At 41.2% G+C, this 26,238-nt stretch overlaps 1 protein-coding gene across 1 annotated transcript in view; it reads right to left on the bottom strand.

The window, feature by feature from the left end:
• The window catches only part of SHB (SH2 domain containing adaptor protein B), an 88,086-nt gene that overhangs the window by 27,002 nt on the left and 34,846 nt on the right, over window positions 1-26,238 (bottom strand). The window contains exons 3-4 of the mRNA XM_072860110.1: window positions 13,227-13,442; window positions 3,023-3,194 (exon numbers count right to left, since the gene is read on the bottom strand). Of these exons, the coding sequence (XP_072716211.1) occupies window positions 3,023-3,194; window positions 13,227-13,442 (388 nt within the window). The remainder of the gene's footprint in view (window positions 1-3,022; window positions 3,195-13,226; window positions 13,443-26,238) is intronic.

Raw genomic sequence — 26,238 nt, forward strand, 5'->3', positions numbered from 1 at the left:
TAACCAGAAAATGGATTTGGGAGAATCTAAAAATTATTCCTATTCGCTATTTTTTTTTTTTTCTTTTCTCCCCAAAGGGCCAAATAAAACCAAAATAAAATATGACCTAGCCAAAACCAGGGAGATACACTGGACTCTGATATTCAGAGGGAAGTATTTCATGTATTCTTCAGATCTGGTCCTCCACAGTTGGCAGAGATGTTCATGTGAAAAGAATGCAGGGCTGGTTCCAGGAAGCAAAACCTGCTTTTAAAAGAGTTGGAAGAAAAAACAGCGCAGTATGAAGACAACTCCTGATAGGAGAACATCTGATTCAGAGGTGATGCCTGGAAGCTGTTTTGACTACAGCTAATAATAAACAGCAGTATCCAGAAGTGTAATTGCTTGTGAACTATATGCCCATGTAAATGGCACACTCAGATTGCTCCTCTTCCAGCTAGCTAGAGAGATAAGCAAGCATAGTGCTATAATCAGCTTAAAGTTCCTGACTAATTTGCTGTTTCAACTGTACTGAGGCTGTTTGCCCTGGGTGTGTCTATTTTTTAAATGTCAACATATAGGTATTTGTGCAGAAAGGTCAAAGATTCAAATGTCAATGATGTGATCACAAAATAGTGAAATGACAACTTGTGAAAGATACCAATGCAAAAGCATGGGACATAAAAACCTGAAGACATGCATGTCTTCTAAGATATTCTGCAAAACATAGGCACACAATACAAACCTGAAAGCAAAATTCCAACATGATCACACACTTTGACCTTTATCAGGATCTCCTCCCAGGATTGAAAGCATCCTGACTGTGGTTTATAGAACATTTTTGCTGATGTCCCTTACTTTCTCAATGGTCAGGTTTCAGCCACTAAGTGACCACAGCTTCACTGAAGACAGGACAGCTGCATCAATTATACAGTAAGCATAATCAGTTTTTACAGCTCATATAATGCACAACACTAATCTGTTTCTGAACTGGTCAGAGTAAAACAGGAAGTCACCAAATCTTGTTTGTAGGGCTGGGAGGGATTTGCTTTCAATAAGACAATGGAAACAGCAGAACACACTTTCTTCTTTTCACTGTTATTGAGGAAATGCAACAAATTCATTCAATTCCCGTGGGTCCATGAGTTACCAAGTTCATAGTTACAGATTCCTTAATCACAAGCAACTAGAAGTATTTTCCTGATATATTATCACACCTTGGTATTTTTGCCTGTTTGGGAAACTTCCTAACCTACCTATTAGAAATCCACTTGTCAATTTGCACGCTTTGTCAATTTGCATCTCTCTAGACCTTGTACTCCTCTTTACAAAAACAGTCCTTTTTTTGTAGAGAAAGATGGAATGGCTTGGCACGTGCTGTGGAGACGTCTCATGCTACTACAACTTGAGCAGTTTGAATGATTATGAATAATCTAAGTTACAATAAATCTAAACTCTTCCTTTTTCTGACATATCATTGTTAACTGTGCATTCATTTCAGGTTTGATCCTGCATAATGAAGAATCAAAAAGAATCTCATGTGATTAACACTTGAATAATTAAAGGAAGCAAAACTAGCTCTGCAGTTTTCAGTTGTTATTAGCAATTGCAGTTATATATAACTGCAGTTATACTAAAAGAGAGAACTACACAACAATATATCTATGAGTCAAAAATTAATTAACAGATGCTCAACTTCCTGCAGTATTTTAAATGTATTTTTGGGGCGGTATGGTGGTCTGGAACTACCTAAATCTGAGGACCAAATTTTACTATCAAATTTATAGCCTTTTAGTCATTTACCTGGCAGTATCAGTGAGTGATTTCACAATAGTGGTTGCTGCTTCCTCTGTTGGAGATAAGTCTACAATTTGTCAATGAGCAGATGGTTCAAAGGCTGAGGTTGATTACACGGAATATGACACCATGAGGATTATATTATTCTCTGTTTCAAGCTTAAGTTTCCAAATATTGCACATAAAAATAGAATGTCAAAGGAAACGAAATTTCTGGAATGACCTTCTCTCAGATGCAATCGACAGAGGCAATTCTCTCCTGCTGAGGATATGAAGCCAAAAAGATTGCTAGTCCTCCCAATACTGCTACTATTCAGGAACAAAGTATCCTCACAAAGAGCACACTCTCATCCATGCTAAATTATGCCCTCCCTCTCCTGTGAAAATAAATTCTGCATCTAACTTAGAATGACAGTGTTTGGAGTGGGACTGCCTTCAGGGATTCAAGATGCAGCTTCCTCACTTTACTGTGCGAATCCATTGGATTTCTCAGTGCTCACAAATATCAGTCTAACCTCTGTAAATTGCTCCACAAGAAGATTTTTCTTTCTTTGTGTAACAGGGGATTCTGTCCCCTTCTAGAGGCTGCACCTTTGGTATGATAGAGGACAGTGGGTCATTTCATCACACATTCCAGTCTGACCAAATGGTTCAAGGAAGGGTAACAAGGCAGGACAGAGGCCACCCTTGTGGATACCAGACATTCACTCCAGGGAATTCCCCCAGAACTTGAGTCTGGAGCTGACAAAACTGCCTCTAAATACCACCCTCAAGTTTGACACCACCAGAGTAAAAATAACAGTCTCTTTTCTGAAAGCTTTGTAAATGGTCTTCTCAGTCTCTTCCTGCAGCAGTATTACAGCCAGATGCAAGGCACATCTGAGGTACTAGAAACATGCTGTGCGGCCACAAAGATATGGAATTTGTGCAACTTTAAAGCACAATTTGTATATATGTGATATACACCTGTTTTCCCTAATGCAAGGTAATAAACATCATTAAAAGTGGAATAACTGCACATACTTGGCAGATAAAAATCACTGTTCCTGAGATGAGTTTCCTGTTTAACTCTATTTTGTCCCCCACAAAAGTTACTTCCACTTTGCAGGATTAATAAGAATAGTATTTTGTGAGCACTAACACAGGGGATACTGATGAGGGGGAGCTGGACAGCAGGATCTGGGACACCTGCGGCTCCTGTAAGTGGGGAGGCAAAGAGCTAGAGAGCAATTACTGTGCTTACTTACATCTGCTTTTCCAGTTGAATAGTTGGATCTATTCTCTCTCCCAGGATCCCACAAAATTCTGGACTGCCATGTTTGATGGGTTTAAAGCCTCCTCCAGGTGCTCTTAACTGCCTGCGTTGGTCATTTGAGGGAGAAGGAGATGCTTGCCGTTTCTCACATCCATTAAATTGGGCTGCAAGATACACAATAATTACCTCTCCAGGCAAGGTTAACAAGGACCAAAATAGTTGTAGCACTTAGAGAGGTTTCACGCTTCCCAGGGAGAATAAACATGCATCTACTAGCATTAAGATGTAGTGGTTTATCTGCAAGGTTATATGGATCACGTAAAGGTCTTCTAACTATGCAAAATACAGTCCTAAAACTCTCGTGCTTTTCCAGTAACAAAATCCACATTCTTTTAACCTTGTTACAATAACTAGTGCTTATCTTAACATTTGATACCCTCTTCCCCAAGAGATGATACTGTTAAACAAGTAACAAAGATAGGCTTTCAGTCACCCGCCATAATTACAATAACGAACAAGTGAGAACATCAAGAATCCAGCTTGCCTCAGTTTATGTGGAATCATCCTAACAGTGATGTGGGTGCAAATCCAGACAGCTAACACCCATCTATCCACTACTGGCAAGCAGCAATGAATTAAAAGTGTATTCACTTATTGTCCTGGTTTCGGCTGGGATAGAGTTAATTTTCTTCCTAGTAGCTAATATAGTGCTGTGTTTTGGATTTAGTATGAGAATAATATTGATAACACACTGATGTTTTAGTTGTTGCTAAGTAGTACTTACACTAGTCAAGGACTTTTCAGCTTCCCATGCTCTGCCAGGTGCACAAGAAGCTGGGAGGGAGCACAGCCAAGATAGTTGATCCAAACTGACCAAAGGGCTATTCCATACCGTATGATGTCATGCTCAGTATATAAATGGGGGGAGTTGGTGGGGGGGCAGGGATTGCTGCTCAGAGACTGGCTGGGCGTTGGTTGGCAGGTAGTGAGTAGTTGCATCACTTGGGGGTTTTTTACCCCCCCCCCCTTTTGTTCGTCTCTCTATTTTCATTATTATTATTATTATTATTATTATTATTATTATTATTAAATTGTTCTTATCTCAGCCCACGAGTTTTCTCACTTTTACCCTTCCAATTCTCTACCTCATCCCACCGTGGGGGGGAGGGTGAGCGAGTGGCTGTGTGGTGCTTAGTTCCCAACTGGGGTTAAACCACGATACTTATACAATGCTGGCACAAAGCTTTTGTCTTGAAACACTAGGGTACAAAGTGATGAAAAGGGAAAATGGCATTTGTTACTTTCTCTCACAAACTATATTATTCCAAGAAAAGCAATATGACTTATTTTGCAAAGCTGTAATTTCTTAGAGTACTGAAACATCTGTAGCAAAGCACATACTAATGATGTCAGCATCCTCATTCTAGACTTACTACACTTACACTTACAGATTCTATGTATCTATAATTTCAAAAAATTAAAGGACAGAATATTGACAGAAACAGTGAAAGGAGCTACCCACACCATCTTCCTGACTCTCACTGCCCTCTATGGTTTGCTTTTCATCAAAAACTAACACTCCCAGCTGCAGGTGGGTTGTTGTTTTAAGGTCGTCTAGCAGGGACCAGGCAGAAAAAACTTCAGTGTATCAGGAGGCAAACATCACAATGCACATAAACATACACAGTGCACATAAACATGCACAGTGCAATCAGCTCCTCTCTGAGTTTCAACAGCAATATCAGATAAAATGTTGCAAGGACAAATTAAAGGGAGTCCCTACAACAGCATGTTGTAGATCTCATGCATTTAGAACTCAACTTATTATAACACACAGACAGTTAGGCATGTGGCTGGTAGTACCTGTTGTTTAAAAGCAAATGCTGTACAACAGGCAGACAGCTGTAATGTTCAAAAAGCTAATGCATACAGAATAGAGATGTGTTTGACATGGAAAATGTTTTGGACCATTGTTTTTGTTGTTGTTGTTATTTTTATATGCTTTCCTCATGAGGCTTAGGACAACTCCAAATTCCCCCTCTACTCAGAGAAAGTATGCACAAATTATTGCAAAAATTGGGCAAATGTATTAAATCATATTCTGAAGTATGCATGGCAGAAATATGCTGGTTATTTCTTAAAATGGAAAATCAGATTTAACCTCATTACTGGATAATGAAAGCTGATTAGCATAACAAGGAGAAACATTGCATGTGTGTACTTGCCAGTGACGTATATGAACAGCACTATTATTTCAACGGTAAGAAAAACACTTGGATGCAATTTGGGAACTCTGTGAATACTGGTGAACTTAATGTCAGCTTCTGACCAAGCAACATCTTTCAGACATCAAAAAATTCAGTTCAGAAAACAAACATGAAACTTAGTTCTGATCGTAAACAGCAATATCTTTACAACATGATGGTTAGAAGTAGGATCTGTTCTCCAAAAATAGCACAGACAAAGTTAAATTTCAGATGCTTTTGAATGTTTTCTCAGTCTAAAAATCTCAGAAATGTCTCTGGACTCCTGCCTTACTTCTTTTTTTTTTGTGTGAATTAAATCGGCAGGAAGAAGCAGTCTGAAAGGGATATCCATGCAGATTAAACTGACAAGTGTGATACCCAGTCAGGCACCAACCCACACAATGTTGTTATCAGGACTGAGTTTTGGCTGCTGTAAATACCCTCTTAACCAAAGCTGCAGTATATACAGTGAAGGTTCAAGAAGCTCAATTCCATGCAGCTGGGAGTGTAAAGTTTTTTATTGCTATGGTATTTCTGTTTACATAGCCATTATAGTTATGGAACTGACTGCATACCTGACCCTTCGTCACTCTCCATGTGGCCTCTCTTCCTCTGCCCTGTAGCTGGTTCCATACCCCTCTGGTGGTGGCATGCCAGAATTCCCCTGCCTCAAGTCCCCCAGGGTCCTAGGCACCGGCTTTCTGTGCAACAGCAGTTGCAACCAGCAGAGGTGACCAAGTCTGGCATCTACAGATAGTCCTCCAAGGAGCCCATGATCAATGCTGAAAACTACTACCAGACAGCGCTCTTCATAACAGAGGCCCACTTATTTTATAAAGCAATACTAAGATGGACTCTACAGACATCACATGCGTTTCCTTAACCCAAAGTTTTGCTATCCCCACATGACAGCCTGGAAAGGCCTGATTTTTCACACATGCAAATGGCAGCCAATGTCAGCCTGACATTCCTGAATGGGCTCTCTGGTATTGCTATCTCCTTTTCCAGCCAGACTTATGTACCAGACAGCTACTTTGTTCCTGTTACTTTGCCAGCCTCAGGTCTTCTGGGCAAACCAGTTTGCCCAGCTCAGCAGGAGGTCTAACAAGACCTGCCCACTTCCCATAAAAGCCATCAAAAACACATTTCAGCATCAGCTGTACAGCCTCCAATGAAACAAAACCAAATTTGTTTGTGAAAGAACTCAAGCTGCAGACAGTCAAAATGCTGTACTCCTGCTCTGCTACACAGACACACATCTTTCAGCATTGCAATTAACAGCAGAAGTCCCTGAGGAAGGCTGTACATAGCTTGCTCCACAAGTGTCAGCATGACACCAGCCCCAGCCCCATGCTTAGGAGCCACAGTGCGGACGCGCTCCCCTTAACCTGAACAGACTTCACAGCTTGTGCACACTTTCAGTCTGGCACATCTCAAACTCCAGTTTGGAGATAAAGAGGTTCTATCCATGCTTCAGCAATAAATCTTGAAATCATGGCAGAGGAGCAAATGTTTTCCTTAAAAGACTTGCATGAGTAATTAACTTCATGATAATTCTAGTGTTGCTTGCCATTTTTGGTTTGTTTCCTAGATCTATCACTTGACAAACCAAAAACATTTGCTGCTGCAACTTTGTATCTGCACTTCACATCACAAACATCTATTGTTCCCTTCAGATGAACTTCTCAAAATAGGAATGTTTTAGCAGAGGGTCCCTTCACGTTCACAGCTTCCACAACTCCAACTAGTTGGGGGATGGTAGTTGTGGGCCCGTACAGTGGGACTTGCCCATTCCTAGAATTTCTAATAGCACTTAGACCAACATTGTGCTCTTCAGAGAAATCCACCTCAGCTAAGAACTGAAAAAAACCCCACCTGGTCTAGCTAGATCAGCTAGCTACATTGCAGAACCACAGTACACAATAAGTCAGAAAAGTACTTCACACATGTCAGCACAGGGTCAATACTTCTGTGCTGCAAATTTTCCACTCTTTCAAACTTAGAAGTTGGACCTCTTCTTTCCTTATTTTAAACATTTATAATTCGTAGGAGTTAGATTAAGTATAGAGACACCAGATGAGACAACAGCTTGAATCTATGCTTGCAGCCAATCCTTATGCATTCCTTTGTAATAAATAATGAGGTACCTAAGACATACTAAGCCATAATGAATGATAGATGCAATCAAAGAAATCTAATTAATCTCAAAAAATGTTTACTCTCTTAGCATTTTAAAACAGAACTCTGCATGCTGAACACATAAGGAACTCAACCACATCATAATACTTTTTAATTAAACCTCTTTTTAGTCTGTTACTTTTGTAAAGCAATATTTTAATTGTGTGCTTTCATAAGAGTTAACTACATAATGCTTAGAAGAATATTTACACACAAGCCAATCATAAAATCTCATATTGTATGGATTGTGCCTTATTAATTTACAGTCACATGTAGACAAACTAAAAACTACAGATGAAGAAAACAATCAACAAAACTAAGATTTTTTTTAACTCAACACTCAAAAAAACTATTTCAGAATTTACCTGATAAAGACCAAAAAAAGTAGGCATGAAGATGATAACAGAGCTCAAAGACTTTACAAACATCAAATGAGTTGTGCACAAAAAGGTATGCACTAGAAACTAATAAATCTGTTCTCTGCATTCAATGAATTAAAAATCAGCCATTTCATATAATATGCACAATACATGAAGAATAAGGTCTAAGATTTCTATAGGCACACATATGACTCAAGACAATAACTTCTAAAACTAATAATCCCATTTCTGTGTCTGCTGTATTACTAATTGAGAAATGTGTAAAGTATGATCTCACTGCAGACAGATGTGTACTGGTCTCACAGCATGTATCTCGGTGTTGCTAAACAATGAAGTTTCTGGTTTAGGTATTTTGCATGCTTTGAAAGAACAATGACTTCTGGGTAGCACATAATCACCATTCCTGTGTGGAAAGCTCACAATGACTGTGAGATTACTTTTAGCCTTTGGAAAATTATCAAAACTAATATGTAAGGAAAACCTCAACTCACAGAATCCCTGTGCTATGCTAAACCACAGAAACAAGTTACGAAGAGATAAACAGCCCTAAAGAGTTCCACCTTTGAAGACTTAAGTGTCACCTGCTCAAGCATTTGTTCCTCCCTGCCCTTTTATGCAGTCCAAGGGCTTTACTTATCCTCTCACCTTCAAACAAAATATTATTTGCTCAAAAGTATGTCTAACCTCAAATTGTCCAAGGACACATGCAAGAATGGCTGAACATGCCTCCAACCAAGCAAACACTGGACAGGCTGGCAAAAAATAACTGGAAGCCTTTCAGCTAACACAGGCAGCAAGAATTAACAGTTCAGCTTCCTCTGAACTGGAGCTCTTCAACAGCAATCTGTAGTCACTGTAGCCCAGACATTCCCATGGCATCTGGCCTAGCCCAGAGGGCTAGAAGTATGGGGATGAATGAGGAAGCACACCATCCTGCTTCCTTGCGGGCAGAAATGCACACACAGCTGATAGGAGAGGGTGTTGGGTGATAGGGAGCAGGTGTCTGAAGGTGGGAGAAGAGAAATCCCAAGGAGATGTAAGAAGGTAACAGAGTGGGACCAGGTGTCAGGTAGGAAGATAAATGAGAGAGCGTAGACATAGATGCAGTTCTGTGGGACAAAAGAAAGGGGAAAAGAAGACCACAAACAAAAGAAAGAAAGATGGGCAAGATGCAGCTGTGGTGGCAGAGGGAAAACAGTGGAAAACCCTCCAGAATCTGGAATGGAGAATAGAGAAATTCCCTGGAAAACAATGCAGAGAGCAGCTTAAGACCCACTGCAAATCCACTGCCTGTGGCTCTGCACAGCCCCTACATGTGCTATGGGTAGCTTGTGGATCCTTCCAGGTAGCAGACACCCTACCTCTACAACAGACTTACTGTGGACCATACTGCTGTGTAGTAAGGCTCACCTGTCAGGAGATGGAAGCTGCACATATGCTCTAGGCAAAGGCAGCATTGCTGCCTTCATAGGGACACTTGAAAAGGCATGGAAATATCTACTGAACTGGGGCAGACACCAATGCCATAGCATAAACCCAAAGCAGAAAGCTTTACACACATACGCCAGACTGATATTCAGCATCTGCAAAACAGCCATTGTGGCACTGGAAACCTAGTGATACACAATCTCTGTTGATTAGCCTATCTTGACATACAATAGATATCCCAAATCATAGCCGGGATCTCACAACCAGGCAATCTCCCAGCACAAGTCTTGCAAGCATTTTAATTGGTCCAGCAAAGGGGATGAGTCAGCTCAGGCAAGCCTGAACCAAAGCCTGCTTCCACCAGGCAGAGCTCAGCAGAACTGTATATCCTACTAGAAACCACACAAGCAGGTTAGACTTTTGTGTTGGAGTTTGTGCTCTTTAGGGAGAGAGACTACTTTACCTGAACAGCATTCAGCAGAACTGGATGCTGATTTAGATCCAGGCTCGAAAGAACTATCAGCATATGCTTAATGGGAAAGTGACTGAGCCTGGAACTCTGCAATATTATTAACAGCTCACACGCTAGAGCAAACCATGCTGCTAGGAAGCAGAAATCAGTTTTCCCTAACCTCCTCTTCTGTTCCACAGGACCCCCAACAAGAGGAAAGTGGATGTTGAGCAAGAGGTTTCTTTCAAAGCAGCTGCTTCAGGTTCATCCATGTGTCTCTTGCTCCCACCCACATTTCACAGGATGAATACTGCAGACATCAGCTTGGCTTGGAAACAAACTCAAATCAACCACAACCTAAAGATGTAAGAACAAATGAAGCAGAGAGGCAGAATCACTCTCACAACAGATCGCCACTGCTCTACTCCACTATCCTAGAAGAGAAACAATTCTGTCACCCATGTCCACCTACCTATTATGGGATCTGGTCAGAAACACCCAAGAAGGGTATTGTCACAACAGGCTCTGTTGTGACAGAACAGTAGCCCTTGTATAGCTTTGGAGAGAAGTCACTTCTCATTTCTGTAGTGTGGCAATATCATGGCACACAGAATTGCAAAATCGTAGAATAATTCAGGTGGAAAGGGACCATGCGAGGTGTCTAGTCCAACCTGCTCAGGGCAGGATCTGCTATGGGATCAGATCAGGTTATTCAGAACTTTACCCAGTCATCCCTTCACACAGGATAAAAAAAATTTAAAGGTGGAGACTGCAAAAGGTCCCTGGACAATTCGTTCCAATGCTTGACTGTCCTTGCAGAGAAAAAAAAAATCTCCATATCGAGTCAGAACCTCTTCTGATTCAACTTATGTCTCATCTTCCCATCTGTCGTGGTTTAGGTTCAGTCAGCAACTGAGCCCCACACAGCCGCTAGCTCACGCTCCCCCCCGCGGTGGGACGGGGGAGTGAATCGGAAGGGCAAAAGTAAGAAAACTCGTGGGTTGAGGTAAGAACAGTTTAATAATTGGGAAAAAGAAAAAAGTTAATAATAATAAGAAGAAGAAGGAGAAGGAGAAGGAGAAGGAGATGATGATGATGATGATGATGATGAAAAGGAAAACAACAAAAAAGAGAGAGGGGAACAAAACCCGGGGCGGGGGGGGGAACCAGCAAGTGATGCTACCACTCACCACCCACTGACCCATGCCCAGCCAGTCCCCAGGCAGCGATCGCTGCCCCCCAGCCAACTCCCCTCAGTTTATATACTTAGCATGACATCATATGGTATGGAGTAGCCCTTTGGTCAGTTTTGGATCAACTATCTTGGCTGTGCCCCCTCCTAGCTTCTTGTGCACCTGGCAGAGCATGGGAAAGCTGAAAAGTCCTTGACTAGTGTAAGCACTACTTAGCAACAACTAAAACATCAGTGTGCTATGAACATTATTCTCATACTAAATCCAAAACACAGCACTATACCAGCTACTAGGAAGAAAATTAACTCTATCCCAGCTGAAACCAGGATACTATCACACACCTGCTCATTTGTGAAGAACCTGGCTCCATCTTCTTGAAGATCTCCTCATAGGCATTGGAAAGTTGCTATTACATCCCCCCAAAGCTTTCTCTTCTCCAGGATAAGCAAGCCCAGTTCTCTCAGCGTCTCCTCTCAAGTAATGTGCTGCAGTTTCCTGTCATTTTGGTGGCTCTCTGCTGACTTTAACATTTATCAACATCCTTCCTGCATCACAATACTGGACACAGCATTACACATGTTGTCCAAGAAATGGGAACTAAAGAGGAACAGTCACTTTGCTTGATCTACTGGCTATTCTCCTGTTCACACAGGCCAGGATGCTGCTAGCCCTCATCACTGCTGGGGAGCACTGCTACCCACATTTAGTCCACTTTCCCCAAGGATTCCTTAAGCCCCTTCCAGCAAAGGTGTAACCCAGCAAGTCACCCAGTTCTCGGTCCAATATCATTGCAAGGGGTTGTCTGCTCCAGATGCAGGTCTTTGAGTTTAACCTGGTTGGATTTTGTAAGCTTGTTGTCAGCCGATTTTGCCAGTGTGTCCAGGTCCCTCTAAAGGGCAGCTCTGCACACACACCCCCTCTCCCCCGTTCAATATTATTCCAAACTTCATGAGGTGCATCTCCTCTCCTCTTCCTCTGGGTTACTGCTAAAGATGCTGAACAGGAAGGGTTCCAGAACAGATCCCCTGAGGAATCACACTTGTAACCAGGCTCCAGGAAGAGTGTGAATCACTAAGCCCTACCCTTTACAGTCAATGACCCTGACAGGTTTTCACATATCTAGTAGTCCACCCATCTACGCTACAGCATTCCAAACCAGGTAATACAGCTGATGCCACAGCACAACATGCTGAAGGCTAAAGTCAATATAGATGACGCCTACTGCTCTCCTTCCATTAACAGATCTAGTAGTTTCCATGCAGAAAGCAAAAGCTTTGTCAAGCAGGATTCATTCAGGGTAAATGACTACTAGTCATTGCTCTTAGGCTTCTTCCATGCTCCCTCCCAGAGCCACATCTCTTTTCTTCCCTCCTCATCCCCACAACCATCACCACACACAGCTCTCCTTTCCAAGCTTTCTGCCAGGCTGACTCCTAAAAAGGAAGGGAGGCAACCCTGCTCCTAGACACAGCTTTTCACTAGAACACGCCATTGAGGGGAGAATCATAGAGTATGTATGACTCTAGCACCCCACAAGAGCATCTGGGAACATGGTCAGACCAACTGGTACAGCTGGGCTTTGCTGGGCACACAGAGGCTCTATGAAAGAAAAAGCCTTGGCCTCTAGAATCACATCCTCACTGAATGAAGTCCCCCTCATCCATTTCTGCAAAGAAACAGAAAGGAAAAAAAAGAGCAGTGTAACCAACACCAAGCACAGACATTCACAGAGGTAGAAAACAGTTTGTGTCAGATCTCCCTGACTTACAAGTTCTGATGCGGGAGAACTTCAGCAGTTTGAAAGGACTAATCCAAAACCAAGTTCTACATATCCACAGAAGTGCTTGCAATTATAATGAAAATACTCCAAATACCAAGAAACTCATCCCTGAGTAGAAGCACGTTATGTTACGGCATGCACATTACACAGCTATTTTTTGTCCTGCCCCTTTAAGAAGTGCCCCACAATGTAAGGACCTTGCAAAGCAACTCCCTCATCATAGAGCCACTCAACAATAAACACTACCTACATCACGTCCATTAAAATGGGGGTAGGGGCAAGGATTGGGAGAAACAAAATTTTTACTAACATGAACCAAGTGCTGAGATAGTTGACAACAGGTCAGCTGAAGCACCAAACAATAAGGGCAGTGTTCCACATTTCTGCAGCAGGTAAAGATTTGAGATACCCCATTTGCTTTTCAGAGTTTTCACCCCACACACACACTAGAAGAGCAAAAATACTTGCATTCACCCAATGGTAAGTACATACGCTATGAGTGTGAGAGAGAATTTTGTGGTTGGGATCTAGGAATCCTACCTGCCAGAGCTGGGATGGTGACTTTGTTCCACTCCCATGGCTGATCGTACTCATCTGCAGGCCTGTCATCATCCTGTGGCAATTTGCTTTCTCGTAAACGGTGACTCACCACACTTTCAGAATCGGACTCCACACCACTGCCTTCTGGTTCATAGGGTGTGTCATAGAGCTCTATGTTTTTCTGATGGGACTTCATGCCTTCCTGCTTCTGAAACTCTGTTGGCAAGAAAGAAAATTGCATCAGCATCACTACTAACCATGCCTTATCATCACAGTCAATAATTTTAGAGCATTCAACTTCCATCCATTAATAGCCACATAATCATACAGATGGCAAGCTTGTACAGGAGTTCTAAATTCGACCTCTACATTTGGTAAGTGGCTGGAAGCAAAAGGTTGCTCCAGCTAACAACCACAGCACAAACAGTCTCATGCCTCCACCAACATTCCCCAGCTTGTGCAGATCTGGATTACAGGAAGCACACAATCCCTGTCAGCCTGTGTAAAGTACACTTACAAGCAACTGTACATAAATCCCCAAGAATGCTGAAATTTGTGTATGCAGTTAACTCTTCAAGAGGAGATCATTCAGAAGTGCAATTCAAAGATACAAAGATCACAAAAAATAAATCCCACAGTATAATTATTTATATATGTGCTGATAAAAAATTCTCTGCAGTTACCTCTACAGAATATCAGCAGAAAATGAGCTAGGACTAGAGTAAGAACACTAAACAAAAGCACTGGTAACTAGAACTTAGCTCACACTGTATTAAAGAACAGGTATCTCTTTGAATTAACACTGACCTTATAAAAAAATAAACATGTTGAAGCTTCACAGAAAGGAATAGGGTACTGCCCTCCTGAATACAGCAAACCAAAAACTTGGCTTTGTTAGGAGGAGCACAGCTAGCAAATCAAGGGGCAAGCTGTCATGCCTTCATCCTTGGCCCCAGGGAGGCTACACCCACCAATACATGGGTCCTACTGTGTCCAGTCTGCACACTCCCTACAAGGAGTGTGCAAGGAGTGAGCTAGTTCATAAAACTAGAAAGGAGCCAGTGCAGAGCTACCAAGATAGTGGGGTCCTGGAGGTCCTTAGACCCCCCAAGGAGGGGCCTAAGATAAGGAGAGATGGTTTTGATTAGTCTGATGAGGGGAAGGTCAAGGGAGATGTAACAGCAGCTCTCAGCTGCTTGAAGGGCAGTCAGAGCCAAACCCTTCTTGGGCAGCATCAGAAGATGCAGTAAGGAGGAGACACAAGATGTAGCTTGAGAGATCCAAGTGGGCCACTGGGGGAACCTTCTTCCCCTGATGTGTAGTGCACCCCTAGGTCACCAGGTAGGTCGTGGGAGGTGTCTCCATTCTTTGGAGTTTGCAGAGCCTTGGCTAGACAAAGCCAGGGTTGCTCCTTGTATCTACTGATACAAACTGGATGGAGTGGGTGATAGACCAGATGGCTGTGCTGACATGCAGAGGGACCTGGAGATGCTGGAAAATTGCAGGCTAACTGTCTGGAAAGCAGCTCAGCAGAGAAGGACTTTGGGATCCTGTATGACAGCAAGTTGAACATGAGCCAGCAATGCAGGTCAAGGGAGGTGATTCTTTCCCTTTACTCAGCACTGGTGAGGCCACATCTGGACTGCTGGGTCCAGTTCTCACCTCCCCAGTGCAAGAAAGGCATAGACATACTGGAGCAAGTCCAGCAAAGGGCCATGAAGTTCATAATGGGACTGGAGCATTTTTCATATGAGGAGAGGCTGGGAGAGCTGGGACTCGTCAGCCTGGAGAAGATACATTTCAGTGGGGATCTTATCAATGCATATAAATACCTGATGGAAGAGAGTGAAGATGAAGCCAGACTTTTATTGGCAGTGCCCAGTGACAGGACAAGAGGCAACAGGCACGAATCAAAATACATCAAATTCCATCTGAACACAAGAAAACACCTTTTTACTGTGATAATAGTCAAAGACTGAAACAGGTTGCCTGGAAAGGCTGTAGCGTCTCCATCTGTGAAGATAATAAAGACTTGACAGGATATAGTCATGGGCAACCTGTTCTAGCTGACCCTGTTTGAACAGGGTTTTTTATTAGACAATATGAAGAGGTCCCTTCCAACCTCAGCCTTTCTGTCATTATCCTGACCGCTGCAAGGACAAAATAAGAATTTCATTAATTGTAGCAAATTGCAAAGTTAGTTTTAAAAAAAAAAAAAAAAGACTCAGGGAACAGGGAGAGAACTTTTTAATCTACAAATGAAGAAAAGATTTAGAGCAGTTCTCTCTATGACTGTAATGAAAGCCATTCATCAATTCATCTATCAGCAAGAACATTATAACCAAGTAATTGCTCCAAACCATATAAAAAGTACTCTCAAATGTCTACAATATGATGGTGCCCTTATTGCTTGGAAAAAAAATATTAAGTTTATACATTACAAATACAGTAAACCTGAAGAAATATACATCAAAACCAATTATGTAAATACAAGCAAGATAGGTTACGATAATTCCTAGTTTTGAATGAGAACCCCATTACCATCTTTCAATACAAACAAAACCTAGAAAAAGGTAGCTTAAAGGGCAGCTTGTTTGAAAAAAGTGCTTTAAACCTTTTCAATTAAAACACAGTCTTCGTCTTTCAGCTATCTCTTGAAAAGAATTTTGTTCAAGGAAAAATGCTGCATTAAGAAAAAGCTGTATTAGAAAGAACACACAGCCGATACTCTCTTGAATGCTCCTGGATCAAAAAGATAAACATCTTATTTCTTCTAAAGTCAGAAATGTGGTACATATTTGTCTGTCTTTCAGTACTGGGAAGGCAGCCACTGCTACACCAGGAAGTGTGTATTTCTGAGGAACAGAAGCCATGATCCTATCAAATCAAAGACTTTACAAAAAAACCCCTACAAACCAAACCAAACCAAACCAAACCAAACCAAACCAAACCAAACCATCAATTTTAAGAGCAAACACAGCTACACCACTGGCTCCTGGTGTGTGAGTATATTTCAATACAGAAGCCCATGATCAACATTTTTCTTTTACCCACAGGACCAAACCATCAGACTTCACAGAAAAGATTACCTGTAAATAGAAGGTGGTATGCTACTAATTCATGGTTCATGTTCAGGGACCACAATTAGAAAACTTACAAATATTTGATCTGAAAGCAGAAAAGTTTCTCTAGGAGAAACTAAAACCTAGGGAGAGCGAAGAAGTGGAAGAAGGAGACTATATATACATGCATATATAAAAATATGTGCATATATACACATAAACACTTATACATACATACTTACATACAGACTCTTTTATAAAGCATCCTATAAATTTGCTTGAAATGCCATCTTTTACTTAACATATTGGAAGAGTATTTGTAAAGAAAAGTAATTTTAAATTAAAGTTAAATCAAAACCAGTTCCTTTCAATAACAGGCAGCAAAGCTGAATTTGTACAACAAGCAGTATTAGCATTATACACACTAGTAGCTCAGTGCAGACTTGATGTTTAAGAATTAGGTAGTTGGGGACAACAGAACATTTGTGATGAAGCATTTCTCATGGTTTTCTTGCAATTTCTAACAATGACAGCTCTAAGTGCTAAAATAGTTGCTGGAATGACCAGGGAGTCCAAAACTATGTTAGTTTCACTTTTTTTGATTTTTCAAGTTTATTAATTTTATCCTTTGAACTCTTACTGCTGATAAAGAAAAGTACACTTTTATAGTATTATGCTCATTAAGTTAATCAGCTACTAGAAGAAGAAAAAACTGAAATTTTGAAAGAACTTATTTTGCTAGCAGGCTAGAAGACCCCCACAAATAATTCTTATTCTTGTAGATTAGCAGTTATAACAGAATCAGGCTCCAGGAGTCTGGACTCCTGTGTAAAACCACGAACCTGAACAGCAAGGTACAGAAACTGAGACATCTGGGAACACAAGATTATGAGATACAAGACTGAACTTGACATTCTTCTTCCCATTTGGTGAACAATTCTAACAAACACTCAAATACAGAACAGACAAAGCTCCACAGGACAAGAAGATAACCTCATGGTAACCTTTCCAGCAGCCACAGTAAACCTCTTAACAGTCTTAAACAATTCAACAGCATTACTTATAGATACACCTTATTCCTGAGGTGAGTTTGGAGAGAATTATGGGACATATCATCAAGAAAACAGAATAGCTATCTAGCCAACAAAAGGAAACTTTGAAGACAGTACTACTTGCTTACAGAACCCAATAGGTGAGCTTCTACAGCCTTCCTTCCAAGAAGATGCAACAGACAACAAAACAACCAGATTCTTCTACAATGTACAGATGCCAATAGAGATTTCCTTCATCTCAAACTAAAGCATGCAGTAACAAGAGGTCAAACAAGTAGCTGCACTCTTAAAAAAAAGTTTTGACTCACCAGTATGGCAGATTCCAAAGTGTACTGACCCATATATATCAGGTGCAACTGTGATAAAACAGACCCATTTCCACTTCAGCTACGGATTTCAGGACCAGTGCAGGATTTAAAATGACAGTCCTACCAGCTCCTCAGCTGCTTTCTCTACCACCAAAGCCTTATCCTAGTGAGCCAAATCTGACTATTAAGTAACATGCTGTAAATAGTATTGCCACGCAAGGCCAACTTTTGAAAAGCTAGCACTGAAATTAACTTTTAAGCAAAGTACAAGGGCTATCAACACCCTTTGTACCTGAGAAGCCTAAGAGCAGAACTCAGGATAGATGACTGGGTTCTACTGCTGGGATTTTACATAGCACACTTAGTTGCACCCATCTCCACTCAACAGTACAGAGCTCAATGTAGAGTTGGTCATACTGGTGGATAAAGCTTCACCCTATTTCCTAAAGCATGGGACAAAATACTTGGCAATGCTCCTAACCCCAACAAATAGCTGTTGATAGAAGCCCTTGAATGAAAGCACAATGATTTTTCAAGGTCATTTGTGCACACACTTACCTTTGTTCAGATACATAGCTATTTGAAGGAAGCCCAGCAGATTGTTCATTCATTTATTTAACATACATTAACATGCAAACACTGTGCTGGAATAGGATTGTACAGAGCACAGCTGTCAGTTTTAAGAATTTCTGCCCCCCCATCTCTGGATTCAGACTACAGGTCTTCTCCAGATGGTTGTTTCACTTATGTCCTCTTCCCTGAAATCAGCATTTAAACAGGTTCAATCCTGGTGACCTGGATTTAGTTTCCTGCTAACCACATAAAAAATGCAACCTGCTATCAACTACACAACGTACAAAACTATAACCAACCTGGAGTGAATACTACTATGATGCTATTCTTACTTAGTACATTTGCACCACTCAAATCTACTAGATAACTCCAGCTGCAAGGATCTTAGCATTGAAGCAACTTTATCTGGAAACCACAGACCTTTCTGGTATCAAGTTTTCAAGGCACACAGACAAACTAAACATTTATCATCAGAAAGATCTGGAAGTTTAATTAAAGCAAGCAAGCAAACAACAATCCCTTGCTAGAGTCCACTATTTGCATCTTGTTCTCCTGTATAAACAAAATGCCCCACAGGGAAAGGGAGTGTTTCAGCAGTTAGGGAACAGGCTAACCTGCCTTCAACTAGGATAGTCAGAGCAGAGTTATGAGGAGTACAACTCTTGAAATGTGGATTCAAATATTTTATATTCAAAAGCCCCAGAAAGGCAGTCTGCAAAGTGTTTGGATGACTTGCTGTAGCACACTGGCTTTCTATAGATAAGCCTAGGATAACTAGAAGAAAATATACCTGAGAACATAACTCAAGAACAAGGCCTGTTTGTGGACAACAGCCACTTGTATTCCTTGTATTCTCACCTGAAAACCTGAAGTTATCAGTGGGAGTAGAAAGAAACTTAGGAAGGCTCAGGCTCACATTGAGAGGTACTGGTGAATACCTGACGCATCTCCCCAGACATTATCCTGACAGCCTGGCTGTCTCTAGCAGGTGAAGGCCACATCAGAGGTCTGAACACAGAAAGCCAAGTCTCATCTGGAGTTCTTCTTGCGCTCTATCAGAGAACAGGTCTTGCTGAATTGGCCCAGACTTCTGCTCTCCACATGCTCTGCTCTTGAGGCTTCCAATTGAAAGCCACTGAACTGGCATGTAACCACATTAAAGGGCAGTGAGCTGTTTGCACCAGGTGTATGAGTAGGCTACACATCAACCAATAACTTGCCAGTTTGCCAGAGGCATAAGACAGATGCTAATGCAAAGATCACCCTGACACAAGAACATTTGCTTCCATTGAATCCATTTCCTTTCCCTCTCCATAAACAGGTCAGAAATACTTAGCCAACTGTTCACTTATTCCAAGCCTCACCATTAATGTTTCTTTTCACACCCATCTTGGCAAGCTAATCTGGAAACATTTTAGAACTCATGCTGCAGAATTCTCATTGTAATAGCGCAAAGTCTATTCACCACAGAAGCTAAGTTTTACCTCTGCTCAAATTTGACTTCAGGCCTCCAGAAGTCGAACTGCTTTCTGCTCTGCATCCAGGTCCAGCTGGATGCCTCCAACTGCTGGAACACAAGACAACACCAATAACATTCCAATAGCAGGGAGGGCTCTTTTGCTTTGAGACTGCAGCAACTTCCACCCAATGCTCATGATTCCAAATTTTGCTGCAGGAAAAGATGGATATGAGAAGACCTTCCCTCATTTTTCCTCCTGAACAGAAGCCAAGTGACTCAGAAGTGAGCCACTTTCCAGGAATGAGCAACAGAGATTTGTTCCCCTGCCTTGGTGTGAGAGCTTGGCATAACCTCTTGATGTGAAAAGCAATGTCTTGAAACAGCCTGCATCATGACAGAAATCCTGTGGAAGTATAGCTCATTACCCCAGGAAGAAGCATTCAAAGCAACTTTACATTCCAACAATCCTTATAAAGAAAGACTATTAGGCTAGTCAGAGCAAGGGCAGGAGGGGAGAAGTCCCTTTATGATAAGAATCAATAAACCAGCAATAAAAAACATTAATATCTTTCACAGAAAGTATGTACTGAAATAAAACAAACAAGCAAGCATACCCTGCCCAAGACAGGAAGTACACTTTTTTCTTTGTGGGTGGGGAGGGGTGGGGAAGAGGAGGGGGTGGGTGTTGGTGGAGTTGAGGGAGACTGATTAAAAAAACAAAACACGTGGGAAGAAAACCTAAATCCTGGTGGATTGGAAGAACAGCAGTACTGCTTCCAAAGGATATGAAAACTGTCCTTGGAGACGTATTACTTTTATGGCAGAGGCAAAGAAAAAAAATTAAATTTCTTCAGTTCCCTGAAGGCAGAATTTTAGTCTACACAGCCTTCCCCTCAACACCTAATTTTCTGTTAAATAAGCAGTGATTAAACATTATAACTGCCATCTTAAAATTCATACTTTCTGCAGACTTTACCTCTTCAGAGGTGCTTTGATGCTGTTTAGCTACTTCGTCCTTATGCATTTCTCAGAAAGACATAGAAGGGGAGTAGGGATGCCCTTTGTATTTAGGGGAAAGGAAAAAGAATGCAAAAAAACCTCCACAAGATTCTGTACGTTTACTGCTGCTTGGCAATAGCCAACTCCAGATGTTGTTACAGACTGTTGCATCATAATACTACATCCATGGTTTGCTTGTAGGTTTTCTTGACCTTTCTGATCGGTAGCACTGACCTTTGGGATTCATGGATCATTGTTCCATGGGCTAAATGGAGCAATTCAAATGGCAACAATGCAAAACAGAAACTTTAGCTCAATCAAAACCTGTGATTCTCATTCCATACTCTGAAGCTTCTAAGCTGTGTAAAAGAGGATTTATTCCCTGTGGTAAGTGGGAATGGAAGCCCTCTTGGAAACAGAGTGCAGTGCAGGTATTTTCATACACACTTGTTAGGACAATGGTTCTCACCAGCCCATGACACAAACTACCGTGTCCCAAAAAATTTGTTCTAAGGTTAGCACAAGCATAATCAATTATCCTTGAAAGACATTCTAATACCAATGTGGTGGCTATTTCAAACAAGCTAACACTTTCCAATGTCAGGACAGAGAAGCTTGCAGCAAATATGACTACTATTTCCTGCAGTTAGATCAGTCTTGCTACTCATGGCTGCTACTGATGCTCACAATGCCCTTGCCAGCTCTCTTCAGGCACACAATCTCACTCTTTCACAGGAATCACCTTGAGAGGGGAAAGGAGTGGAAGAAGAACCCATTCATAATGTACATGACATTCAACATTTACACAGAAGGAAGACATTTTCTTGAATCTTGTCTGCCTGTGAGAGTCTCTGCTTACTGAAAGCTTACTCAAAAGTACCAAATGAGATAAGCACTGATCAAAAAGATCTTTAGTGAGTATATTTATCTATATTTATACATTCAATATGATATTGCAAGGGATATCTAGATGTGAGCAAAAGTGAGTTTATTAAAACCAAGACAAAATATGCAACTATTTCCCTGATAGCTGGAGGTTTAAGTTGAATGAGAATTACTCAGGAGTTATCTTCTCTGCATGTATCTAACTTTGAACATGGACTTACTTGGGACAGGGGAGGGGGCAGAGAAGAAAGGGAAGTGGACAGAGGCCTCCCTGCAGACTTAATTGCTCTGTGATACATAGTGGGGAAGAAGTTGCCTACAGGAACAAAGTATATGGCAGACTGAGGCAGTAGACTGATGTAGCCAGAAGAGCTGCCATATCTGATTTAACAACACCAGATGAGATGTTCTCTCAGCCAGATGAGTTGCGCTCTTAGCTTCTTTTAGCCACCTGCTAGCATTCCCCATAGACAGTACAAGGCAAGGAGGAGGACTGCTGCTTAAAAACTCCTAGAATAGATTTCTTCCATAGACATGGTGGCTACATGGTGAAAAGCAACACAGAAATGTGAACTGCACATTGTTTCCAAAGAAACATCTAGCCTGTGAATGGTTGTGTCACTATGATTAAAAAACAAAACAAAACTGATAGCTCAAAACATAGCCTGAAGCTGCCCTGATGACTAATGACCATTATTTTGTCTTTGTTATTTTTCAGAAAAACGCCATGAAAACAAAGAGAAGTCAAAACTTTGGAAGTGATATCTGATTCATCTACAAGAGATCTTTCCCTCTGACCAGGATTCCAGCAAGAGTAGGCACTATCAGTACTCTGTTTCCTCCTTTGGCAGGACTTAAGAGCCACACAGCATCTGCATACTAAACCATCTGTTTTTTTTCCTGTTCACTGCAATAAACAGCGATCATTATTTACCACAGCGATCATTTGCAATTTTGCAAATGGCAAGTTGCAAGAAACAGTGATCAGCCACAGTGATTATTTGCAATTTTGCTCACTTTGACTTGCTTTCCCAAGGAAAGTGTTGTCCTAGTTGCAATCTTTCTGTTCTCTCACTCAAGTTGAACTACTGTCACAATCTAGGAACTCTGATCAGTACCTAAGCACCTAATGAAGATGAATTACCAACTGTTGGATGTAAAAGCCTTCAGATATGACTCCAAATGTTAGGATGGGAGATTCAGTAAACTCAAAGTCCAACGCAGTCCTGCACATGCATACAGCAAGGATCATTAATGTAGACATGAAAGATGATCTACATTTGCTGTTCAGCTCTGGAGACAAAATGGTTTAGTTTAGAATTCTATTTCCACGTGAGTAGACCAAGAAAGCTGCTCAGTTGTCATCACATCCAGCCATAGATTTTTGCTTCTCACAATCCAAGGCTTTGCATGCAGTAAAAGACAGCTGACTTGCTCACACAGAAAAACTGATAGGGATATGAACATTGAAATTACTGGGAAAATGTTTCAATTCATCCCCTTTGGCCTATGATCCCTTTACTCATCGAGTCAGCTCAGCAAGTGATTGATGGAAGGACCAACTAGTACCTAGCATTTGTAAGACTGCAGATACTCTACACTGAGCTGTCCAGCTGCTAATATTCAGTACCTTGCACTTGTTTGCAGATTTGTCTGTAGTTATTGTACTACTCAGGCAAACCCTGACTAGCTGCCCATTCTTAGTTGAAACTCCATTTACAGAGTAACCTGTTAGTCGTGCAGTGTTGTTTTTTTCCCCTTGGACAACATTTTTATATAACAGCACAGAACATGAAATGGTGTTTGAATGTATGCAGCTATTGAAAAAATGCTCTAAAGTATACAGTCTATCAAGAGCATCACTCAAGAGCATTTGTGCATCACTCAAGAGCATTTGTGCTTACACAGCTATCTAACCACAGCAAATAAATCTGGTTAGCATTCAGCAGAGCATCATGAAGAACAGACCCTACTGTCAAGGAAAGCAAACCACAGTCATGCGAACACCATAAATCAGTCCTCCTCCTCCCTTCTTGCAACAGAAGCATCACAAATTATGAAAAGTAACATCTAGTATTTTCCACTTAGGTAATCAGAAAATGTCATGTTATAAAAATTCATTCCAGTCATGATCTTGATGCATATGACTGAGTCAACACTTTCTGGTAACTTTTCCAGTTACACTCTTATTTTCCAATATGCGTCTCTAAACCATTAACCAATGTGCATGCAAACATTCGCAATGCACAAAAGCACACCCAAAGAGACAATTGTGGAAAGCTGGATTTTCTTGCTGGGTGTTTTGTTCTTTGTTTGTCTTTAAAGAAAGATACAAAAAGATCCTTAAAAAAAGCAATTAGGAGAGGCTGTCTGTTGATATGCTTTATATTCAACCATAATGCCAAGTTTCCTCAGTGATGATGCATCTCACAACCAAAGGAAAGGGCAATAATAAGTGCTACTCAGCTTAACATACAAAAACAATGATATATCTGAAAGACACCACATATTTTTCCTTTGTCTCATTCTTCCCTTTCTATTTCAATTGAGACAGGAGCACAGACACCTTCTGTCTCACCTCCAGCTGCGTTACAGCCATAACAGCTGCTGCAGGACTTGCTTAGGAAAAGCTCAAGAGGGCTCAGCTATGCCATCACACTTTTCTGCCTTGCAGCCCATCCCAACCAAGTGTAACTGTTTTACAAACCACACGAGAGCTACAACACCCCGAGCCACAAAACCCACTGCTTCTTCACATAGCTTTTCAAATTACCCACTCAAGAGAAAATGAATGCAGAATTCAAAGCAAGTCCAGAGTTCCTCCAGCCTCATTTCCCCCAAGTTTGCCTGATTTGTTCTTAATTGCTAGTCTGACCTACAACAGCATCAGTTTTGCATGCCTACATCCTGCTTCATAAAACCAAGCTGTATGCGAACTCTCACACTCCAAGCCACCAACATATGAAACTGAACAAGGCAGAACCAAGAGCAAGCTCAGATGAAGATTGAGTATTTCCATATTCTTTTTGCACACATTGATATTGCTCAAGAAATTCAGTCACAGTGGCACAACATGGTCCAGCAGCAAGCAGAAACACACTGCAGGCTTCCTATATCTTTGTCTGGGTAGGCATGACAGAAAGAAATGCACATATCAGCATACCAACGCACACCAAAACAAGACGAGGCTTACCTGACCCCATCCAGAAAGGGCAGGCTGCTCCCACAGAAAATATCCTCTAGTAATTTTAGCAACCAGAATGGTAATGTACAGCTGAATTTGCACAGGTATTTGAGCTCCTCCAAAAGAGCATTTTCAAGCAGAGTTCTTCATAGCCAGAAACCAGAGAAGGAGAGAAGATGTATGTTGTTGCCAGCCTACATAAAATGCACAGTGCACAAAAGAAGTTGTGTTTCTGACCACTTCCCACTGAGGTTTTAAGCTCATTTTATGACACTGCTGTGAAGCCACATTAAAATGTTGGTAAACTGATATGGGAAGATATTCAGTCTCTGTGGTAAGCAGACACAGAACTGGCTGAATCTTCAACCCTCATTTACTTTTAAGGGTAAGAAAAATCTCCTCTGGTTTGGGTTACAAAACCAAAAAAGATGCAGGAGAAACTGTAGCTACCATGTTACAGCTGATGTCAGAAACAGAGTCCATTTGCTCAAGGTTTCACTCATGTTTTGCCACTAGAGAATTTCAGAGTTTGGATGCAAAGCCAGCAGGCAAGAATTCTATCCATTTACCAGAAAGCTAAGCACAACAAAGATGACGAAATATCACAGTTGAAAGATATCTTGTTCCTTCCAAGAAGCATTATGTTCACTTCATCACATGCTTAACTAATACTTCCAGTACCATCTTTTTTGAGCTTACTTAACTTTTCTGTACAGTGTAGAGAAAAAAACAAAGTGAGTGGAGTAAGAATGAATGTAATATGAAGGCACGATTGAGAAAGTACTTCTGAGAAAAAAAACCCTCACTAGTTTTTAAAAAAAAAAAAAAAAAGAACCCCCAGCAGGACCTTTGACTTGAGCACAGCTAGCTGGGGAAAGGGTAGAAATTCCTTCTGACTTCATAGCGCATGTCATGTCCACTAGTTTTCTTTTAAAAAAATAAAACCAGGTTAGGGTAGAAATATTTAGTCCCAGGGCTGTAATCCTGGTACTAGCTTGCTTATTAAAATGCTGCTTTTAAAAATTTTCATATGGGCTTCAAACACTTCCTTTGGCTAAAAGCCTCTTTGCAAAAGAACAAGAGGAAAGAGAAGAGGAAAACAAAGCATAACTTTGAAGAAGAGGCATATGAGTGCGACAAGGGACTTTTGTCTTGCTTTTTGTCCCAAGTGCTGCTAGTCTAATTTTTTCTTTTAGCATCACTGTTCCAGCTCCAATTAACAAATCCTTATAAAGCTCATCAGCAACAGTCCACGTCTCTCTCAGGCTGCTGACTCTTCATGTAACAAATTCTCTCCATTCTCCTTTTGAGCAATGTTACAGAAGAACAATAGAACTGGGACCAGTTTGGGAAGATTGAGGGCTGAACTGATAAGTCAGGAAGATGTACCACTGATGTTCCCCAACCAATAAAGTAACACTCCTCCCAGAGACAACAGCGAGAGTTTACAGTGCTCCCTTCTTTTTCCATGCAAACCACAGTGGTATCAG

The sequence above is a fragment of the Ciconia boyciana genome, chromosome 4, assembly GCF_034638445.1.
Source record: "Ciconia boyciana chromosome 4, ASM3463844v1, whole genome shotgun sequence".
Classification (NCBI taxonomy): Eukaryota; Metazoa; Chordata; class Aves; order Ciconiiformes; family Ciconiidae; genus Ciconia; species Ciconia boyciana.